We start from the raw sequence: 22,034 nt of genomic DNA on the forward strand, positions 1-22,034 counted from the left end.
TTGGTTTCCAGGTTTAAATTCATTTTTACTTACAACATTTATTTCTGGAAATGCTGATAATCCAGTGGGTCCGGACTGATGATTTCTCATTAGTAGCTCGTTGTTTTTTTCCGCCACAAGAAGACAGGCGATGAGCTCAGAATATCTCGCAAATCCACGCACTCTATATTGTTGCTGTAATGTTATATTTGATGCGTGAAACGTAGAAAATGTTTTTTCAAGCATTTCTGATTCTGTGACCTCATGTCCACAAAATTTTAGCTGCGAGATTATTCGATACATTGCTGAATTGTAATCACTGACTTTCTTAAAATCTTTGAATCTTAACATATTCCATTCATCACGGGCGGTCGGAAGTATAACTTCCCTTATATGTTCAAATCTTTCTTTTAATCCTTTCCACAGAGCCATGGGATCTTTTTCGATGAGATATTCACATTTTAAACCTTCATCGAGATGCCGACGCAATAATATTATAACTTTTGCTTTTTCTTGTGTTGAAGATATATCATTTTCTTTAATGGTCTCGCTTAGACCCAATGACTCATGATGCATTTCTACATCGAGAGTCCATGGCATATAATTTTTCCCCGTAATGTCGACTGCACCAAATTCGAGCTTTGTCAAGTTTGACATGGTGGTACTAAAAAAAATTATGATGCATTTTATTAGTTAATGAATATTGCAATACAAAGTAATGGATAAACAATAAATACAAGCATTCTTAAAAATAAAGAAAACACATGAGGAGGATATTCTCCGATAAGTACAAGATTCGTGAGTATTATAACCAAAATAATTAAAAATAACTTTGTGAAAGCCATCTTATTTTTTCTTCAAAAATTTGATGAAGAATAATTTTAGAGAAGAAGAGAAAGTTGGAGTGATTGAATGTGTTTGTGAGATTATATTTATAGGGCAAAAACTAGCCGTTTTGTTACCGTTTATGACCGTTGGTGTACAAGAAAATAAATGTATGTATTTGTATAATTTTATGGTAATAATATGGTGTATATAATATTAGTAATGTTTTAAATAATTATGTATATCATATCACAATATTATAATGAGGTGTCATAAGATATTTTGTTTAAAAACCTTATAGACTTTTATACTTGTCGTATCCCTTACCGGGAGTGTGGGATGTCGTCTTAACATCCTCCCAGGATTTATAACAAGTTTTTTGAAAAATTTATTTTTATTATTTATAATAACATTATATTATATAGTAAATATATAAACAATAAATAAATAAACAATAAAATAAATATTATTACTTTTGTTACCTTTTTCTTCTGTTTTGGAGCTTGGAAAAATATGGAGGACTTTTAGAGCTTCGTGCTGATAATGTGTTGTGAAAAAGTAAAAATTTACGGTAAAAAGTAAAAATCTCAAACTCTCAAAATTATCACACTACACACTTTATAATATTTTTCTCTCAACTCAATTGTGATTTTCTTCACAAATGAGAGATCTATTTATAGAAAATTTTTACAAATAATCCAAAAATAAATTACATCATTACCTTCATCATCACACACAAATTTCAATATTCAACACCTAATTTTATCTAATTTTCAACATTCAAATATTCAACATTCAAATACATTTTAATATTATTTTTCAACAGTATCTAAATTAACACTTATAATCATTTTTTGGGTTCACTCCCATGCCATCTTACTCTTTTGTACCTTGACCTTTCTTTTCCCAGTCATTGCCATACTTAGTCTTTGATATTCATGTTCATATCAAAACAAACTTCATACTGATAACCACTGCTAGGAAAGCTGTGACATTACTGTTATCGTATATGATTTTCACCAAGCCTCTAACCGAACAACATGGAAGTGGGCTATTGCTGATAGCAATGGGCATCGTGTTAAAGATGTTGCCTGATTATAAGCCTTCAGAGGAGCATGCAACATCTAATTCCCATGCCAAGATTGAAAATACGCGGCCGAGGGAAGATGTCGCATTTCAAACCGAGATTCAAGAAGACGAAGAAAAGAGACCTTTGGTTTGAAATTGATTGCTCACTGGCATTTCCTGTAATGTAACTCAGCTTTCATTTATTCGCCATGTCAATTCTAAAGGTACTACATGAAGTGGTCATGGAGCTATTTTCACATCCTTTTCCTGTAATGTAACTAAAAATTATAATTTCGAGACTTTTGTGTTTTTAAAAAATTGAAAATTTGTGTACTATTCTTAAATTTATTATATATACGTATTTTACCTATTTATTGATATAAGAAAATTAAAATTTAACAAACATTTAAAAAAATTTTAAAGTAAAACATAAAAAATTGGTTTCACGCTTCGTCATGTATCGCATTTTTTAGATAAAGTAAATGAAAAAATTGTTGAATAATGTTTTTGAAATTTAATTAATATAGTTAAAGTAGACAAATCAATTCAATTTATGACCAAATTTCATTATTATAAAATAATAATCTCCTAAATATTTTGTTAGCTAAAAATTGAGTCTCATACTAGATTTAAATTAATTAATCTAAATCTAATTTTTTGTATAATTGTATAATTAGATAATCTCTCTTCTGAAATTTCCTTCCCTGACTCGGATACTACAAAATCTTTATCGAACTCCAAAGAACGAGAGCCTGTCCAGCATCCGCGGAGCAGGATAATCATCGTGTTTCGATCGAAATTGATCGATGGGTTCCACCGAAGATTTGCCGGAGGGAACCGTGCAGAACATATTGGAGCAGGATTCGCTGAAGTGGGTGTTCGTAGGGGGGAAAGGCGGCGTTGGGAAGACCACATGTAGCTCTATTATTGCTACCCTTTTTGCACGGGTGCGCTCCTCTGTGCTTATAATCTCCACCGATCCTGCTCATAATTTGAGTGATGCGTTCCAGCAGAGGTTTACCAAGACCCCTACCCTTGTTAATGGCTACTCCAACTTGTACGCCATGGTAATTTGCTTTTCTTTCTCTTTTATACGAATATAAAACTCTCGGTGTTTAATTTTAGGCCTTGTTAGGTGGGTTTGATATCTAGAGATGTGGAAATGTGACATTGAATCGAAATTTTAGTTTTTGAGGTTTTGATTTTTTTGAACACAATTAAATTTTTATTTTTTGTGTTTCAATTTCCCTTTGTTTTTTTTGGAAAACCCTCACTTGGCTTAGTTTTTTCCTCTTGTTGTGGATCACTAAAAGTCTTACTGGATTGGTTGGTCCTCAAGTTTTGTGGTTTTAAATTATGAGAAGTAGGATTCTTTCTCTGCCCATAAATCTTAGTAATTTTTCGTCTCTTAAATCGTAAGTTTGTTAAAAGATGCGGTAATTAATTATCACATTTGGGTTGATTACTACCTGGAAAGCCATAAGGCCGAACATTTACTGAATTATCAAAACCTATAGTTGGTAATTGGTAGTGGTAGTACAACTGAAATTTTTTTAATTGTATAGCGGGCTGATCACCAATTTCGTTCATCCTCCCAAGAGTGACAACTGATAATACAACTCCCGATGATTGCACTAACTTGCAATTTATAGGAATCGAACCATTAACTTTACTCTAATACCAATTACAAAATCAAATGCTTGTTGTTCAATAAAAAAAGTATTGCTAATGGTTACAATACAATACAATACAAATCTTTTAAATCATATAGCAGTTCAAATACCGTAATTATCCACTCTCTTGATAGGGGCAATTATTGCCCCTTCCCAAAAAAAAAACTTCTATTTTTGTTATTCTTGCTTTTGATGTTTCTTTGCTTGAAAATTTTCTTTATATTCGAGTTGAGTTCTGTGGGCCATAATAACCTTTGACATATTAATCATTAACATGGTTTAATCAACAAACATGAGTCATTCCTACCTTTTTCTTGGATCAGTTCATGTCTTTGGATAGATTTTAGAAGGCAAGTTATTTGAATCAAACCAGATTTTGGTTTGGTTCAGTCTGTGGTGTAGAATAGAAGAAATCTGGTTTGGTTCAGTCTGTCATGTAGAATAGAAAAATCATGCGGGCGTTGTGTTTGTTTGGGTATGGCTGGGTTTCTGCAAAGTGTTGCTTCTTAAAGTGTGATTAAGTGTGCTCTTTCTTTAGGAAGTTGATCCAAACGTGGAACACGATGAAAGTCTCGGGTCGGATATGACTGATGGATTTTTATCAGATTTAGCAAATTCTATCCCAGGAATCGATGAGGCTATGAGTTTTGCAGAAATGCTGAAGTAAGCTCCACGTTGTTAGTGCTCCGAAATTATAAAATTTTGATGTCTGGGATGTATTTGAGTGAATTAGAAACCACAACTCGGTCTGCTCTTTCTACTTTCATGTATTCTTTATGCAGTTCAGTTTGGAGTTTTGTGTGTTCAGGTTTTTTTAATCTTATCCTTTCTCATGAACTTCTTTTCGAAGAAGTATGTGTTGCCTGACCTCGTTCGTTCATGTTGTTTGCTGGAAATTTTTCAATGACAACATTAGATCTTGTGATGGAGTGCCTGTATTTTGAAATTATCTGACAAGAATTATGGAATTCTATTTAACTGGCACTCCTTATAAGTTTTGCTTCCACGTGTAAAGTTAAAAATGTGTAGCTCAAGTCGATAATGATATCAAGTTAAAAATAAGATGACGTCAACTCCAACTTTACCTTGTATACTGGCCAGCCACATTTATCTTCATTATGTACTGCTCTTCTGAAGCCTTTTAGATTCTTTTTTCTGATCTATTGCCTTTTATTACATTTTGATTGAAAATAGTTTGCGTGATGCAAAGTATAGTTTGATTTGATGTTTTGAAAATATTCCAAATATCAAGTTTGGGGCTGCAATTTATTTAGCTTATGTAATTTAATAATTGGATATTTATCATGGATCACATATTATTTTTGTTTATTGATCTCATATTTCAAACTTGTCCTCAAATATCTTATGCAGGTTAGTGCAAACTATGGATTATTCTGTAATAGTGTTTGATACTGCTCCAACTGGCCATACTCTTCGCCTGCTACAATTTCCTTCAACACTGGAAAAAGGGCTTGCAAAAATGATGAGTTTGAAAAATAAATTTGGTGGCTTGTTGAGTCAGGTGAACTTGTATTAGAATAGCTTTAACACGAAGACAGTTGGTCAATATTCACAACTAGCACCATAATGTTCTTCTAAAAGAGTTTCCATGCATTGAAATTGAAATGTAGTTCTACACATGAGTGCAACTCATATTCTTCAAGGATCAAGTAGTTTATGTTTCGTCAAATGTTTGAAGCAGTTGTACACTTGACTGCTTTTGTTTTAGGTTTGAACATATACTAAGGGCAAATTTATTTTGTTTTGGCTTCTCTTTGGAGTGGGGTGTTGGGCATTGTGAGTAAAGTTAATGGAAGGGATCAATCCGCCTCTCCAAAGTTTGTCTTTTCCCCCTCCAATCAAGATTTGCAAATACACTGTATGGATCTTGAGCTTTTTAGGGGTTTGAGCTCGATGTTCACTTTTTCTGTTGACAGATGACACATAATATTTTTTTAAAATGACACTCACCCAATTAGAACAAAGATGAAAGGCAAACCTGAATTTTCAAGGAAAGCTAATGATGTATAAAACGAATTGGTGAAGTTTAATTTTAAAGGTCAATCAAGTTCAGTTTTTTCTATAAGGCATTCCCAAACTTGAAATTTTCTGAGGTATGTTTATAGTAACCTCATCAGATGATGCTATTCGTGTAAATTTTTTCACACTGTAAAAACATGCATGATGTGTAAAAACATGCGTAATGCGTTTGTTTCTGTCTTAAATATTGGAGATACAAATTGATGATAATGATCTAAGGTTTTGTTTTGGGTCGCATTAATGGACGACTCATAACATTGAATCACTAGCAACATTTATCAATGGCTCAAAAACCCATGGCTTGGATGATAGATTATATCACTTTTCCTCGTCCAGAATGAGCACGACCAATTTTCTTTATTTACATCCTTTATAGCTCTTATTTGAAAATGAATTTTGCTACATTTTTTCAGAATCAGGTGTGTCAGTACTAGCTTATTTTTTTTGTCTTTGATACGCAAATAATTTGCTTCAATCTTTTAATTGGCAGATGACTCGCCTTTTTGGTGTTGATGATGAATTTGGTGAAGATGCCATTTTAGGGAAGCTCGAGGGCATGAAAGATGTGATTGAACAAGTGAACAAGCAGTTCAAGGATCCCGTAAGATGATATTTACTTTGGTCGGGATATACATTTCTGGTTTATCACAATGTCTATAGAAAGTGATTTGTGGAATCTGGGGTCGTATAAGAGTTAATACTTATGAATTCCACAATTCTATACATATTAATTAATCATTTCTTTCGAGTAGCTGAAAATTTAAAATTTGACCGGACATCATCCTGTAGGCGAAGCTCACAGTTAATTTTCATTTTTGTAGCATTCAGGTATTCCCCGAAGTGATGCCTCTTTTTGTCTTTTGCAGGATTTGACTACTTTTGTCTGCGTTTGCATACCAGAATTCCTGTCTTTGTACGAAACTGAACGTCTTGTTCAAGAACTTACTAAATTTGAGATTGATACACATAATATCATTATTAATCAAGTAATTTTTGATGAAGAAGGTACCGCTGAAACATGGTGGAGCAGTCCTTTAGTTTAAACGTAAACTTCAAGTACCTTAAATCACTCCTGTTCTGTCTTACTTTTTTTCAGCTGTCGAATCAAAGTTGCTTCAAGCTAGAATGCGAATGCAACAAAAGTACCTGCATCAGTTTTACATGTTATATGACGATTTTAACATAACTAAGTTACCTTTGCTTCCCCAAGAGGTAGATAAATAACAAAATACCGTTGTTTTTTCCAGATTGATTTTATTTAATTCATCTTCTGTGATGGACCGGTCTCCATATTCAACAGGTTTGTGGGATTGAGGCCTTGAAAGCATTTTCACAACATTTCTTATCACCTTATCAAACATCCATACCTCGAGGAACGGTAGAAGAGCTGGAACAGAGAGTGTCAAGTTTAAGAGTACAGCTACAGAATGCTGAAGAAGAACTTGATAAACTCAAGAAGGGGAAACAAAAGGTTTGATAAAAAGGCTGAAAAAGGAAACGAGTGCGCTCCAATATCAGATATACGCAAATGTTCACTGCCTCAGTAGCAATTTGTGTCGACATTTAATTATGAAGGCATCATATAGTATGTATAATTCATACCAAAACCAGGGTCGAAACTAGTTATCAATTCTTAAATTTTTTGTACCAGTTTTTTTGAGGACAATAAGTCGGGGTTCTTATTATCAAGAAGTGGTTTATTAATCAACAACATTATTGTTTTTGTTATTATTAATAAATCAAACAATTAATATATCGATCACAGGACATGCAAGTTATAAAGTTGCAACTAAATATCTCACTTGGCGGTACCTTTTCTTTTGTGATGCCGGAGCTTAATTGGATGGAGCGAAATTTTAGCACTCGAATAATCAATATACGAAGTCAATTTTCATAAATATATAAGGATGCTGTTGAGATAATAAAAAAATTATCAATAAGAGAAATTATTTTCGATAGTGCATAGACTAACTAACTCGCATATTTTGTAGAGACGTTACCTGAAATTTTGGGTGCAGAACCAAACCACGTAAAACAGTGCAGTGATTTGATCGGGATGCATTTTTTTTCCCGATAATTTTAGTCAAAATTTGGCAATACTCAAAACATTAAATCAAGATTTGGATCATTCATACAAAAAATAAGAAATTTTCCTGAAAGTAGAGATTAATTACACAGTAGACTCAAAAGAGAGAAGTTAAATGGAACGTTCAGATTTTTTCCCCCTTGAAATCATCCTCGACACTTTCGCTGCAAGAATAACGTACAACCAACCACAAAGGATGCTGCTTTCCACTTAAGTATGGCGTTGTGTCTTAAATCGTCAGATTTTCCTGGATGGCAAGAAACGATCCAACTATGTTCCCTCCAACATCAGGGAATGTCTCACAGTTGGGGAGCGGCTTCACTTTGCCTTTCCGGTCAACGTCAACTGGATACTTAAGAAGGTGTCCCCTCATTTCTGATACCTCATTTGATGCAAACTGGTTCCAGTTAGCCTCCCCCATCGTTCTAACACGTCTAACACATTCGAGGGAATCGGGTCGAGTAAAGCAGTCCTCTAGTACTCCAAGATGCTCAGCCCACAGAGACATTCTGTATCCATATATCTGTAGAAAAAGGCACGCGAAGTATGATTGAGAGTCTAATAAGATGCAGTTTAATTTAATTCTGGAGCTTTTGTGGCTTATGGCCGCTGAAGAACAAGGGGTGGCCATAAGGGGCTGCCGCCCTCCTAAATTTTCGTATGGAGGTGTACATTTCTGCTACACTGAAAAGGAGAAAAAACTGATTTCTCCCCGGCCCATAATTTAATTTTCTAGAACCTCTATTTTGTCTCATTTTATTAAATTTCACAACCAAGCAAACAGGGTGGGGGTACTGGACCAAGGCACAAATAAGCAAATACAAGGAATTCCCCACTCGGTTTTCTTAACAGCAAGAACCACCAAGAGAAGGGTCACCCAAGTACCTTTTTCTATAAAACTGGTTTTACATTCTAGTCATCAGCATTTAATCAATTTAATGGCCAACTTTCATAAATTTTCTTGATTCACAGATTTTTAGCACATCGTTAATATTATGCAGATTTGTGAGCAGTGTATGTTCAGATTTTACGAGGATACCTGTCCACGGGGGCTCGATAATCTTCTTGCCCATGTGTGATGAGGCTGATAAGCACCCATTGCAATCTCCGTGTCTCGAGTACCCTCCATCGATCTTTGATTAATGTTTGCAGATCCCAGTATTACATATTCATCATCCACTATCATACCTTTAGAATGAACATAAATCATAAATCTTCGGTTTTTCCTGCTAAGTCCCTGGACATAAAGTTAATAAAACTTCAATATAAAAAAAATCATAATACTTGAGATATCATAGAGAATGGAGTACCTGGGGAGTGTTTGATGAGGTAACACTCTCGGAGAGATCACAGGCATCGAGAGTCTCTCGGTTGCCAAGGCAATAAAAATTTAAATAATCTTGCGGCGAGTAAGCATCCTCAAGCCCAACCTCCACTAAAGCCTTGTGAATAGTTTCATACATCATTTGCATTGTCTTATGCTGGGAAAAAAATCATCAATTAACAGAACTCTACACAAAATGACTATAGGTTGCAGATCCATAGATTTAGCCGAGGGAGGGAGACAATTTTTTAGAAAGGCGAAGCGACACATCAAATTTAAAAATGTTTTTATTCGAGCCCTGATGATTAGGTATCAAGCATAAGTTACACATATTTAGATGATCGGAAAGTGTTGATGGAACTTTGATCTTCTTGATTTGTATAAAAATTTATCACTATAGGCAGTGCATACCTGCCAGAATAAAATCCTCTGTGTTGCAGCTCCTGTTGGATTACCTTCAGGCCACATAGGGACAACAATATAAGCAGCAAACCTCTGATGTGCTCTAATTTTTTCAGCAATTTTAAGAGCAATTTCCATTGGAATTAAATTATTAGCACCTGCATGAAAGAAGATGCATTGAACGTCCATAGCTGTGGTATCACGGTCAAGCTGGTTATCACAAACTCATGATCAGGCAGGAAGAGGTAAGTTCAGAACACGTGCCATGTAAAACTTCAATAGGATTAATTTTAACTAAAATGTGCAACAATGTGACATAAATAACCATATCTGAACATTTTGGGCTAAGAAAACGACATAAGGAAGGCAGTCCTCACCAATGTCCTTGTATGAACTCCAGTTGTATGAGGACCCAATGAAGTATTGATTTTCGATATAGATGAAATGTTGGGCAGCACGGATAGCCTTCACATATGCTGTATGTATGCTCATATCTATAAGAACATTCTTTCCACATACCAAGTTCTATTTCCAAAAAAAAAAATGACAAAAATATTTAGTAAAAAAATATGATATGTAACCAATAATTCGAGCACAAGGAATTTAGTTTTCAGCTCACCCTCATTGTCGCCTCCTTAGGATCTTTTGGGAATCCTTTGACCGAATTTGAATCGATGGACCGAAATACCTGCATAACATATCACAGCACAATAACAATGAACCCATATTACCGGTTACAAAAGGTACTTTTGCAATCTGTCAAGATTTCTTGATTAAATGTACCTGTGCATGCCAACTTTCAGGATCATCGTCACTTACACAAGGAGCGTCGGACAAGCCCAATATGTCAGGTATCCTTTCTATAGAGAGCAAAGCATCATCAGATGACGTTTTAAGTTTTTTAATTCCATGGGGTCTCGAAGCCTTTCTCCATCGATCCTCAAAATTAGTCAGAACATCATATGCTGCGGGACCGTCAATTTTACAGTGCAGGTCATGCCATGGTTCTCTTGGACAACCAGTAGTACTTCCCTGCTCGAGTACAAATTCAAACCAACATATTGCAAAAGTCAATACGTTTCATTTTATCACAAAAGTTTCACATATTAGCTAACAAGCTCGTACACAAGTCTCAATTTCAGGCAGGTAAAGCTCATGACAAGTGGGTACACCTGTAATGGGTTAATATGTAAATGGGATAATAGGAATCAGTCCTTGACAAAACAGCGAAAGACTATAAAGGGAATCTAAAGGTCCACTTTTCATAGATTTGGTAAATAGACAAAAATTTACACCCGTGAATAGCAGCCTAAGACGCCCATAGAAAACATTCACTGAAGACAGGAACATGAATTACCGTATAAGTGGGGTTGTGATAGTCGTCTGAATGCAAAGTATGAAGTGTTCTAAATATAGGATGCTGAGGAGTATCATATCGTCCATCACACAAGTCCAGTCCTCCTAGAAAAGCTATGATCCTCCTTCTGTTGTTTCCAGCATCAGCATCCACGATCACAGTCTTCTGATGGTGAGTATAAATGACTCCAACTTCCTAGTCAAAAAATTGTAAAAAATTACAGTTAGCCTTTGCACAATAAGAACAACCACTATAACAATGCAAAATCTATATTTTTAAAACACCAAAAATTCCAAATACGACATAAAGTATACAAAACTTTTTGAAGCAGCAGACTTGACTGCTGCAAATGCATTTGGCATAACAAATTATTTAAGTGAACTCATTCATCCAAAAACATACCCTCTGATTTACCCAGCTGTGACGCTTTCCAGCCACTCGAGGACAAAGTAGCACTTGAACAGAGGAGTGCTTGAAAAATCGACGAGTTTCTTCATCATGAGTTTGCATAACTCCATCCTGACCACACCGAAGATTATTATAAAGAATGAGATGACTTTCAAATAAACTATGTAAGGAAAATTGACCCCTAAAAAATTACATATGAGAAATGAAAACTCAATGAACCCGTAGGAGATACCCTAAAAGCCAATGCACGCCAGCAACTCAAGCAAAGCACACTGATTAACCATGGATAGAAGATTTAATTTTTCAATTTTTTAGATAACTTATAATTTTGTTTCCTTGCTGCTGGTGGTATCAAAATGCCACTAGGTCGGAATTTTTTATCCATCTCTCCAGGAGAATGAGGATCCCCAAAAAAGTATTTTGAGTTCAGTTTTTTTTTAAATAAAAAAATTGTCTACTTGGACCAACCCGCTATTTTGCTTCTTGTTCTGTTTTAGTGTCATCTCAATTTCGAGCATTCGATAAATCAATTAAAAGAAATCTTGGACAGTTACACCATGACATATAGCACGTTTGTGATTTTCGCTTCCATGTTAGAAAATCCACAACTCAAATGTTATACATCGAGGCGAGAAATATTCAAGACTACCTATCCTTACAACCATATATTCTAACATTTTCTGGAAAGCAAAAAACCACAATAATGACGCATTGTGCACAAAAATTAGCAAAGAGAATCAAATTCATATATATGTTTGAGACATTACAGATGGTGTAAGTTCAGGAGTATCATTCTAAATATTTGGAGCAAAGTAAAGCTTACAGTTTTGTAGCCCAATATGCTTCTTGATGTAGGGTCGTCCCATACGAGAAGCAACACTCTTACTCCTTCCTGTGACTTTGATTTCAGCAGTTCACCCAAAGTGGAATCAGAGATAGAACTATCATCCCTAACTAGTCTAACTTTGTGCCACACTGACCATCCGGTTATATAGATGAAGCGCCGAGCATGACGTATTGCCTCAAAAATGTCACGCCAACACTTTCCATTTATGAATTGCATTCCATTGTCGAGTTTTAGACTTGGGAGGGATCCATCAGGTACATGCGAATCTTGATAAAGGGTGACTGTCCCACCTCTCCTAAGAGGAAAATATGTCCCATGAACTCCCTGATAATTGGGACCGGCTCCAATTCCATGATGGTAAATACTCAGCTGCTCTATTGGATAGTACTGAATTGATAAACTCAAAACAGCTCCAGCCTTGCAGGGTTTACCACTAGCATTAAGGATTGGAAACTGCCCATGAAGTTTTCCTCCTCCATATATGTGCTCAACTGGAAGAGACACTGTCCCTATGTGCTGTGACCCCACAACATCATTATCCTTAACAACAAAGCTCACTTCAGCAGCATAATGAGCTACTGGAAGAATAAAATTTTGCCTCCAAACAGGATTTTCATCATTTTTAATAACAAAGGTCCTTCCAATAGTGGCTCCGATTAATGTTATGGATACGTAGGGATCACTGGTAATCTTACTATGCGCTTGCCCCTCAATTTTGTTGCTCGTGTTTCCAGGAAATTTAAACATATCCCCAAATGTTTTGTGTATCATATCCATGTTTGGAAGGTTTTTTGCTTCATATATCCATACATCTAAGTTCCCGTGTAAAAGTAAAACCTTCAAAGATGTTTTTGTGGGTGAGACTTGCACTAGCTGCATACCCTGACCATGTGACGGATTTGAGTGTGCTGATACATGTGATGATACTGGACGAGAGGGCAGCCCCTGGGCGACAGGAGATGTTTCCAAACTTGAAAATGAGGTATTAGGATACCCATAAATTATCCCAGAACCATCAAATTTATCAGTCATTGGCAAGGGTCCTGAGTGATATTTTTGTGGGGGGGTGACGTTAGATGAAGATGAAGGGGCTGGAGGGGAAGCAGATACAGATGGCTTACTGTGGTCATCAGATAAAATCATGTACGCCAATTGATCGTCAATAGGTGGGTAAAGCGGAGGATATGTCTGGGAACTATCATTTTGATGATCATACTGCGATATGGAATCACTGACAGATGATGAACTATGCTGATACTGATCGTGAGTGGAGAAATCGCTGCTGACTCTAGGAGGAATATCAGATTGAATGTCTGGAGGTTGTAACCTCCCAGATGACTGATGATGGAGGTAACTAAACGAACCACTTTGGAAACTCCCAAAGGTCTCTGGGTTCGGCTGAGGAGGAGCGGATGGTGGTGGTGGAGGAGACGAATGATACTGGTAAGGATAGGAGCTATGCTGTAGTGGGTGGTAAGGTGCCGGAGTGGGAGGAGGTGGAGGTGGAGGTGGTGGTGCTGAACTAGGATACTGGTAGTTCAGGGGCGTGGAATGTATAGTGTTATGTGTGTTAGGATAATGTGAATGCTGTAGATACGGGTATGAACCAAGAGCAGGAGGAAGAAGCGAAGGTTGAGGTGGGTACTGATTTGGAGGTACAGGAGTATGAGTATAACCATAGGCGGGATTGTAAGGGTATGGAGATGGAGGGTAACTATTATTGTTGTTATCCATTTATGCACAAAGTTGTTCTTAACTTTTGATTCTTATATACATGCAAAACCACTACAAATTAAATTAAGAAAAGATAAGGAAAAAATTCGAATCAAAAGGGTCTCATAGCTCCTAAGAGCATATTGTTAATTTGATCATGCACAAGTAAACAAACTGAATATTAATCAAAAGTGCCTATAAATCCAATATTTAACTTCCCCTGCGAAATGATTACTAACTCGATAATGCAAAACCGGAAAATCTCAGTATTTGTCGAAAGGTTGTCTCAATTTCAATCCAAGGGTGTGATCTTTCCTCGCAAAGAATCAAATTGGATCCAACAAAACTCAATGAACTGCACATTCAACAAAAGTTCCCATCAAAGAATAATCTTTCCTTGATAGAATTAACCTAAATTGAACAAATGATCCCGATAAATGGAGAACAATAAATGGCTATAGCAGAAAGACGAAATCTTTTCTGCTGAGGGAATCAAAAACAACAACAAAAAAACGTAAATCAAACAGCGACTTTCTAAATACCTCCAATAACCCGATAATTACTCCACTATTGAGTTGATCAGAAAGGAAACGAGTACTTTCCAACGAGATCCAGGACCCCAAAAGGAGGAAAAAGCAACTTGAATTTGAACAAATCGTTCGGGTTTTTAATAGGTAATATGAAACCAGGTCGTGTGTGACGTGTAATCACAAGCAGTAACACATTTGTTTACGTAATAACAATTTTTTTTTATAGTTTATTTAATGATATTTCTCAAATAATATTTAAAAGTTAATTATCATTCTAACACATATCAAATAATTCTTATTTTACTAATTTGTACTTAATTGAGATATTGAAAATAGTAAATGATCTTCGTCTGTTTTTGATAGGGAAAATGCTAAGATTTTAAATGGCTTAACCAAACATTGCCTAATTTTTGTAAAAGCAGCTTCAATCAAGAGAGCCATTCATGTCACTTGCAAATATTGATAGGCCTTGTGTACACAGTTTTTTCTTGATGAATACTTTCAATATATATATATATATCTACTCATCCAATGTATCAGCAATGACAATGGGACTCCTCACACTGTGATGAAAGCTTCTCCATGTAAGTGAACCTGATCTAAGCACAGCGTGGGGATTCGTTTTCGGTTTCGCCTTCACCACCACTTTGAAGCTTCGTTTCTGCTGCGCCCGAGTGAATGACAGAATCATTGGTTTCACCACTATGATCACTCCTGATGGAGCCCTGACAGTGGCATTATACACAGAAAAAGGCGGCCCAACGTTGGTGACCCTCCTTCGGAAAACGCCTATGGTTGTATCCTTATCACTCTTCAATGAAAGTTGCATGGTGGGATAATTTAGAGCATCTTCCCCATCTGGTGGAATCAGTTTTGAACAATTTATCGGTCCCTGGTGGAGTAAAGTCCCTAACTCCGACTCCTTGTAGCCTTCGTGACACAGAAACTGAATGTACGAGATTGCATCCAAGTCGTATATTAGTCCAGGGGATCTTGCTCGGGTGGGATTGAGCTGGCCTGACCCATATGAGAATTCTGCATCTTTATCTAGTCTTGAACTCATTTGTGTTGCTGCAAAGAGGAATCGATGTTTGACGATTAATGAAAGCAGGGGTGAACTTTGATAATGAACTGTACGTGGATTAGTTGCTAGCTAGTCGAAAATGCGAAGAAATGATTCAAGATATACCCGTAGTCATGATGGCAGATTTAATTGCTGCTGGGGACCAGTCAGGGTGAAATGACTTTACATAGGCAGCTGCGCCACCGACGTGTGGACATGACATCGAGGTACCGGACATGAAGGTGAACTTCGAGCGTTGGGTGTCGCCTTTCAATCCGGTTAGCGAATTCAATGGAGTATATGATGCTAGGATATCAATTCCTGGAGCTGCAATATCAGGCTGTTCCTTATTTTATCAGAAGCTAGTTACAAAAAAAGACCATGAACTACGCAACTTTCATATATTCAATTCATACCTTGAGAAGGTGTTGTGATCCAGGATTTGGACCCCTGGACGAAAATGAGGCTGTGACAGGAGAACGGATTTCAATTTCCTCCGATTTGTATATAACAGCAGACGTTGATCTGTAATCGGCACGAGTAACATTGTTTTAAACTAAAAACTTAAAATATTTACAAACTTTTGCTTTCTGGTTGATATCAGAACAAGCTAACGTATTTATTTACTTTGTCGAACGAATATAGTCGTTGATCTGCTTCCCTATGGTCGTATTCACCATAGTCGCCGGAGCCATGAAGATTTGTGCCACGTCCTGAAACAAGTCACTCTCGACCACTGTTCCAATCCCTCCCAAACGTTTGATCACAGAGTCAGCACCCCAAGCTTGTAGCTTGCAATAAACAATCTTCCCTTCTACCTTTTTCGGATCCATCGAATTTTCGAGACAGTACCTCGACTCTTCTTTAGTTTCGGAATTCATAGACAAATCGACACCACTTGCTAGAGGATACGACTTTTTTGCTGGCTCAAACGTGTTTACCCCGATTCCCTGCATACATGATACACGATCAGATTTATGTTTTGAGGAATGGTTTTTGAGCTGTTTCAATTATATTTATCGATGCTAATCTTACTGATACAGTGAGGCCATTGCCTAATACTACTTTGCTCCTCAACTGTCGATCGATCCCACTAGCAGCCACTGTTAGGATCCAAGGCGCGTGATTTGCAACAGTGCCACGACTCGGTCCATCATTCCCAGCCGAAGCCACAGTAAGAATCCCTTTCCTCATGGCGCGAAAAGCTCCAACTGCTATAGAATCGTTTGTGTAACTTGCCGTTGCCCCTCCTATTGAGATGGAAATTATGTCTACTCCATCACTAATAGCAGCATCAAATGCAGCCAGAATGTCCATATCTGCACATCCCGAATTCGCCCAACAAACTTTGTAAATAGCCACCCGAGCAGAAGGCACCCCCCCACGCGCTGTGCCTTGTCCTAGCCCAAAAACGCTAGCATTTGGAACGAGACGTCCAGCTAGAGTAGATGAAGTATGTGTGCCGTGGCCATCTACGTCTACCGGCGACAATATATCATTGGGGTCGTGTTGTTTATCTAGCTTGAAATACTTTGCTCCAATAAGTTTGCTTCAGGGGCACATTATAAATTTGAAAATATGAAAAAATTGCATGTTATAGTCGAAGTAAATCTAAATACGACAAATCGAAATAAATTAACAGATGAGCATGAAGTTACTTGTTACATCCTGAAAAATTTGTGAAATGTTTACAACTTCCTTTCCATTTTGTTGGTGGAGGGCCAAGACCATCATCCTTAAAGCTATCAGATTGTGGGGTGATTCCTGGTACAGAAGTGAGATTGCATATTGTTCAATGTCTTAACTCAGCGGCATGTGCTACTATAGAATTGCAACATGTCGACACATGAATTAGATTGAATGATGATACATAAAAAGTAAAATTGTGGAAATGACACTAAATTTACCTGTGTCTAATAGGCCTACTATGACATCGCTCTCAACTTCTAAGTTCCTTTTCGAATCTGGGGTCAGTCCTAGGAATTCCCATGATCTGGTGGTGTGTAGTTTCCGGTATCGGTTTGGAAAAACCGAAACTACTTCATCCATGTCTAGAAATATCCCGCAGCCATTTCAACACAGGTGTAACAAAAAATACTTATTCAAGATGAACTGATCATGACCACGTGGCTGTATACTACGCACACGCGCGCGAGCGCGCGCACACACACACACAAATATATATATGTCACATACCGGACAACTTCCTGGCTTCATCTTCAGAAAGCTTAGCTGCAAATGCATTTAAACTTCTTGTGTAGCTATAAACAAGAGACTCGGAAGCATCTTGTTCACTGTGTCAGCGAAACATACTGATGTAAATAATAAGATTATTAAACAACGAGTCTATTTGGGCATTCCCGCGGAATTAAGGGATATAATAGAAGCTTCTTGCATATATAATTGCATGAAAACCACCTGAACATGGAGAGGGACTAGTAGAAAAACCCACCTTTCCTTTATGGACGAGAGGACATTAAGATGTGTGTCAAGAATCGATCTTCCACTCACCGGATGGTCTTTCAAGAAAACGATGTAGAATTCCTGCAAAAAAATAGAACACATGGCTTAACATGGCAAATCCCACGAAACGTAGATAATAACACTAAAATCATCCAAGAAAATGAGGCTGCAATGGTGACGACCTTCTGCACGTTCCCATAATTTGCTGGTAAAAGACATGTAAAGGTGAAGAGAAGTAAAAGATATTGCATTGTTAGCCTTTGAATTCAAATCTCCCTGGATATTATCGTTGAAGAGCGAACGAACAGGCATTTAAATAATATGGTTTGAAGGAATTACAGGGGAAGAAGCAACCGAACTTTCAGTAATTTATTAGACTATAGCTTTACTCTTAGTCATGCATTGACAGAGATTAGGAAGAGGATTGTGAAACCTTAGAAGAAAGATCAATAAAGCTTGATTATGAGGGGACAGTAATCTTTAAGCTCTTAATTCCTTCACAATCCTGATTGTTCATTTTCATTATTTGATCCAATATTGCAACCATAAACGATTGTAAAATACGTAATAAATTTTATGTCAAAATACTGTAAATTGATCATAAATTCATATACATGCACGTAGATTAAATTTTAATATAAAATATATAATATATTGAATTTGTATATATTTGTGTGAAATTATAGCGACGTTAGAGTAAACTTTTTAATGCAAAATTAATGTTTCAGTTTCATTTTTGATGTACTATGTCGTTTAATTTCTTTTGAAAATGGTGTTGTGGGGGAAGAGTATTTTGGGAATTAAAAGCTTTATAAAATAGTATAGCTATGTTGTTTCCTTTGAAAATAAGGGAAAATATTTTTATGGTCCAGCAAATTGTTTTTTTTTTTTTGGTTAATTAATTTTTCAGTTTTTTGTAATCTTGTATAATAACTTTTGAATTTCGGCTATTTTGATTCATCTACCATTGAAATGTTCAACTTTCGCCAAAAATCGTTGATTTTATGATGATTAAAGCACATTTTGGTGTCACAAACTTTGAATGGTTATGGTGGATGCATAGAACTTGTAAAGTTTCTTTAATTTGTTTGATTTTTTGTGTTAATTAGCTTCCAAATAAATTGATTTTCCTTCAAAATAAAGAAATCTGCAAATTTTTTGCAATTTTACTTAACCAACGTCTAATCAGTGTTTTTCGACAAAACGTGAACATTTCGGTGGTAGATAGAACAAAATAACAAAAATTTAAAAGTTATCCAAACCAAAAATTGAAAAGTTCATGAAGTAAAAAAAGGCAAGTTATTTTTTCCCAAAAAATATTTAAAGGGGAAATGCTATTTTGGGAAGAAAAATATTGGCATGCCCCTAAATCGTATATATATATATATATATATATATATGTGTGTGTGTGTGTGTGTGTGTGTGTGTGTGTGTGTGTGTGTGTGCGCGTGTGTGTGTGTCAATTATAAGAATGAGAAATAAAATGTTCGGGATCAGAGCCTAGAGGTTGCATCAGTTGACAAAACCTTAATTAAAACTATCGAAACACACTGATTATTACATATATGAATCATTATCATTATTATTAATAGAATGGTTTTGATTCATAAAATTTTGTTATAGTTTTTAATTATTATTTAAATAAAGATAATGAAATTATATTAAATATGTAATTTGTAAAAATAATATATGAATTTTTGAATTTTTAAAGTGAATTAGAAATTGTAGTTATAAATACATTATATTAAAACATTACTTATCTAACTAGATGTGACATTTTCGTAAAAATTAATTGGTGTCATAAAGTTGTGTCACTACGGGGCCCCATCTTTATATATAGTGTAACTTATGATCATTAAGATTTATCTTTTTTTAGTTAAAGAATAAAATATCATATCAAAGTCGTGTATCAAATTTACAACCCTTTAATTTGGGGTTTATGAGAATTTATACAGAAATGAACAAGTAAAAATAAATAGGTAACTTTGGCATGCATCAAATAAATCAATAGCCATATTAATCACAAACTATGTGCTAAAAATAAAGTCACAATTTTTTTTAAACAAAATCAAAGCTTACAAATCCAACATCAAACACGTGGATTTAAAAAAAAAAAAAAAAAAACTAGATTATTAAAAAAAAAATAAAAAAAAAAAAAAAAAAAAAATAATAAAAAAAAAAAAAAAAAAAAAAAAAAAAAAAAAAAAAAAAAAAAAAAAAAAAAAAAAAAAAAAAAAAAAAAAAAAAAAAAAAAAAAAAAAAAAAAAAAAAAAAAAACTAGTTTATTGGAGAAACACTTGGATTAAAATGAAAGTAATATTAAGGCGTACAGCATAATCCTTAAAATTTCAGAAAGAGACTTCCAAATTTAAATCAGTGTTAATTATGTGAAAAAGAACCACAACTCAAATGTACGTAAGTACTTGATCAAAGGATTCGAATTAATCTCATCTTGTTTCTTTGGTAAACAAAAATAAAATTGCAATTCCAGTCTTGCAATTTTTGTAATTTGGCATATTTTAAGTTTTCGTCCGGTAATTTGACGATGTTTGATATTCATCCAATAACTTGAATTTTTTTTTCTTTTAGTCCTTTTTTCACATGCTAGAAATCATTAAACACGTCTAATATTGCTTATTTGCCACGGATGACCTCTTTTAAAGAAGAAAAATAAAGCAAAACGACACGTAATATTTCGAAAAGAAAAAACTTGTTTCTCTTTATTTTTTCTTATATAGATTTTAATATGTATAATATAGTCTTTATTCTAGCAACACAAACCATGTAGGATATCATTTAAGTCAAATAAGCAATATTTGATAGATTTAGTGATTTCAAGTGAAAAAATTCAAGTTATTGGATGAAAACCAAACATCGACAAGTTAAAGGACTAAAAGCCGAAATAGGCCAACTTACAGGACTAAAATTTTGACTTTTTCTAAAAATAATAAAAGGCAAGAAATATATATGAAATATATTATTTCTGGAAAATTGTATGTTTTCGTCTAATTATATATGTCTTTTTGCGATTTTGGTCATTTATGTTATCAAATTATATTTTTGGTATGCTATATTTGTTTTTTTTTTTTTGTAGCCAAACTTTTTTCCCTGATATGGCACGTGTACGACGCTGACGTTTATAGTGTCACATTGACGTTCCAAATTAAAAATGATTTAAATGGTGAAAAAAATCAAAATATTTATGACTAAACTGAAATTTGAAATAATAGATGACATAAATCGCAACGAAGCAAACATATGATACCAAAATTGTAATTTTATCTTTTATTTATTTTGCAGTAACTTTCAAGCATAACAATCCAGTGCTTCAAACTTAAAACCATAGCCAAGATAAAATTTCGATAACCTTGGCTAACAATATTTCCTAGGATAACGATGGTTATCACATAATTAATTTAGGTTGCAAGGTTTAACAAACATTATTAAAAATAAATAAATTAAAAGTAAGCATTTTCCCACACAAAATTTACTTAGAAAATGACAGCAAACAAGGAGCTTAGGGGGGAGAATTTAGCAAGGACGAGTGGAACAAGTCATCGATTTCTTTTATATAACGCAAACCTACTTTTGTCATGTGTAATTATATTTCTTGGAATTTTCTCTTCTAAATTAATAAATGAATTCGACTTCATATATTTTGTAATGATGATCCGGCGTAACAACTTTTGATTCAATTGGTAAGAAAATTTCCGTATCAGGTCAATCCGATTATCAAATGAAAAAAATGCAATTACTTGTATTATCTATAGGAAATAGTGAATTTTTTAACTTGGCACGCCACAAACATTATCAATCCGTAAAAATATCCGCAAGTCTAGTGATAGAGCTATTCATTTTCTGAGATAGAGGTAAGTCTTTAAACATTTTTTCGGGGAAAAAAAATCAAAGTGCGGGTTGAAAATATATAGGAGTTCAATGATCGATAAGCAAATTACAAAAGCGTTGCTTGTTTGGAAAATAGCTACGACCTAAAAGTGAATGATAGCGAGCTTATAAAAGATAATCTTGATCAAAGCGTCATGCAACATCAATCTTTGTAGGCTTTATTCTCATTTCTCGTAACATAATTAGTCATCTAAGAAAAAGTCAGTGTCAAATAAATAATATTCAGTAGATCTAATTGCTTCGTGAAAAAAATAGACAAAAAAAAATCTAAGTTACTTCAAATTTTGACAGGTTGCATAGTTAAAAATCCAAAATATCTAAACTTATAAGTCTAAAACTACAATTTTCCC

General features: G+C 35.0%; 3 protein-coding genes across 4 annotated transcripts; 1 reads left to right on the forward strand and 2 right to left on the reverse strand.

Annotated features, from left to right (window-relative positions):
- Window positions 1–2,556: 2,556 nt before the first annotated feature.
- LOC140957390 (ATPase GET3A-like) lies at window positions 2,557–7,269 on the forward strand. The gene is made up of 7 exons (XM_073414622.1): window positions 2,557–2,939; window positions 4,084–4,208; window positions 4,917–5,067; window positions 6,076–6,186; window positions 6,452–6,590; window positions 6,682–6,797; window positions 6,886–7,269. The coding sequence occupies exons 1-7, from the start codon at window positions 2,679–2,681 to the stop codon at window positions 7,060–7,062; spliced, it is 1,080 nt and encodes a 359-aa protein (XP_073270723.1). The 5' UTR covers window positions 2,557–2,678; the 3' UTR covers window positions 7,063–7,269.
- A 542-nt stretch (window positions 7,270–7,811) lies between these two features.
- LOC140956779 (phospholipase D gamma 1-like) lies at window positions 7,812–14,404 on the reverse strand. 2 transcript variants are annotated; one of them, XM_073413642.1, is made up of 10 exons: window positions 11,986–14,399; window positions 11,157–11,273; window positions 10,755–10,949; window positions 10,181–10,429; window positions 10,017–10,085; window positions 9,775–9,922; window positions 9,407–9,555; window positions 8,982–9,152; window positions 8,711–8,908; window positions 7,812–8,194 (listed from the first exon to the last, which is right to left on the reverse strand). In XM_073413642.1, exons 1-10 carry the CDS (start codon window positions 13,741–13,743, stop codon window positions 7,901–7,903), a joined length of 3,348 nt encoding a protein of 1,115 aa, XP_073269743.1. In that variant the 5' UTR covers window positions 13,744–14,399; the 3' UTR covers window positions 7,812–7,900. The 2 variants fall into 2 exon arrangements, with proteins under 2 accessions (XP_073269743.1, XP_073269744.1); XM_073413643.1 differs by lacking the exon at window positions 7,812–8,194 and having other exon boundaries at window positions 8,723–8,859; window positions 11,986–14,404.
- Window positions 14,405–14,577: 173 nt separating this feature from the next.
- LOC140956731 (subtilisin-like protease SBT4.14) lies at window positions 14,578–18,067 on the reverse strand. Its single transcript, XM_073413594.1, has 10 exons — window positions 17,961–18,067; window positions 17,768–17,859; window positions 17,512–17,609; window positions 17,223–17,366; window positions 16,974–17,079; window positions 16,351–16,864; window positions 15,943–16,265; window positions 15,732–15,840; window positions 15,442–15,655; window positions 14,578–15,323 (listed from the first exon to the last, which is right to left on the reverse strand). Exons 1-10 carry the CDS (start codon window positions 18,027–18,029, stop codon window positions 14,773–14,775), a joined length of 2,220 nt encoding a protein of 739 aa, XP_073269695.1. The 5' UTR covers window positions 18,030–18,067; the 3' UTR covers window positions 14,578–14,772.
- Window positions 18,068–22,034: the final 3,967 nt, after the last annotated feature.

This window comes from Primulina huaijiensis, chromosome 14 (assembly GCF_012295235.1).
Source record: "Primulina huaijiensis isolate GDHJ02 chromosome 14, ASM1229523v2, whole genome shotgun sequence".
NCBI classification, from domain to species: Eukaryota; Viridiplantae; Streptophyta; class Magnoliopsida; order Lamiales; family Gesneriaceae; genus Primulina; species Primulina huaijiensis.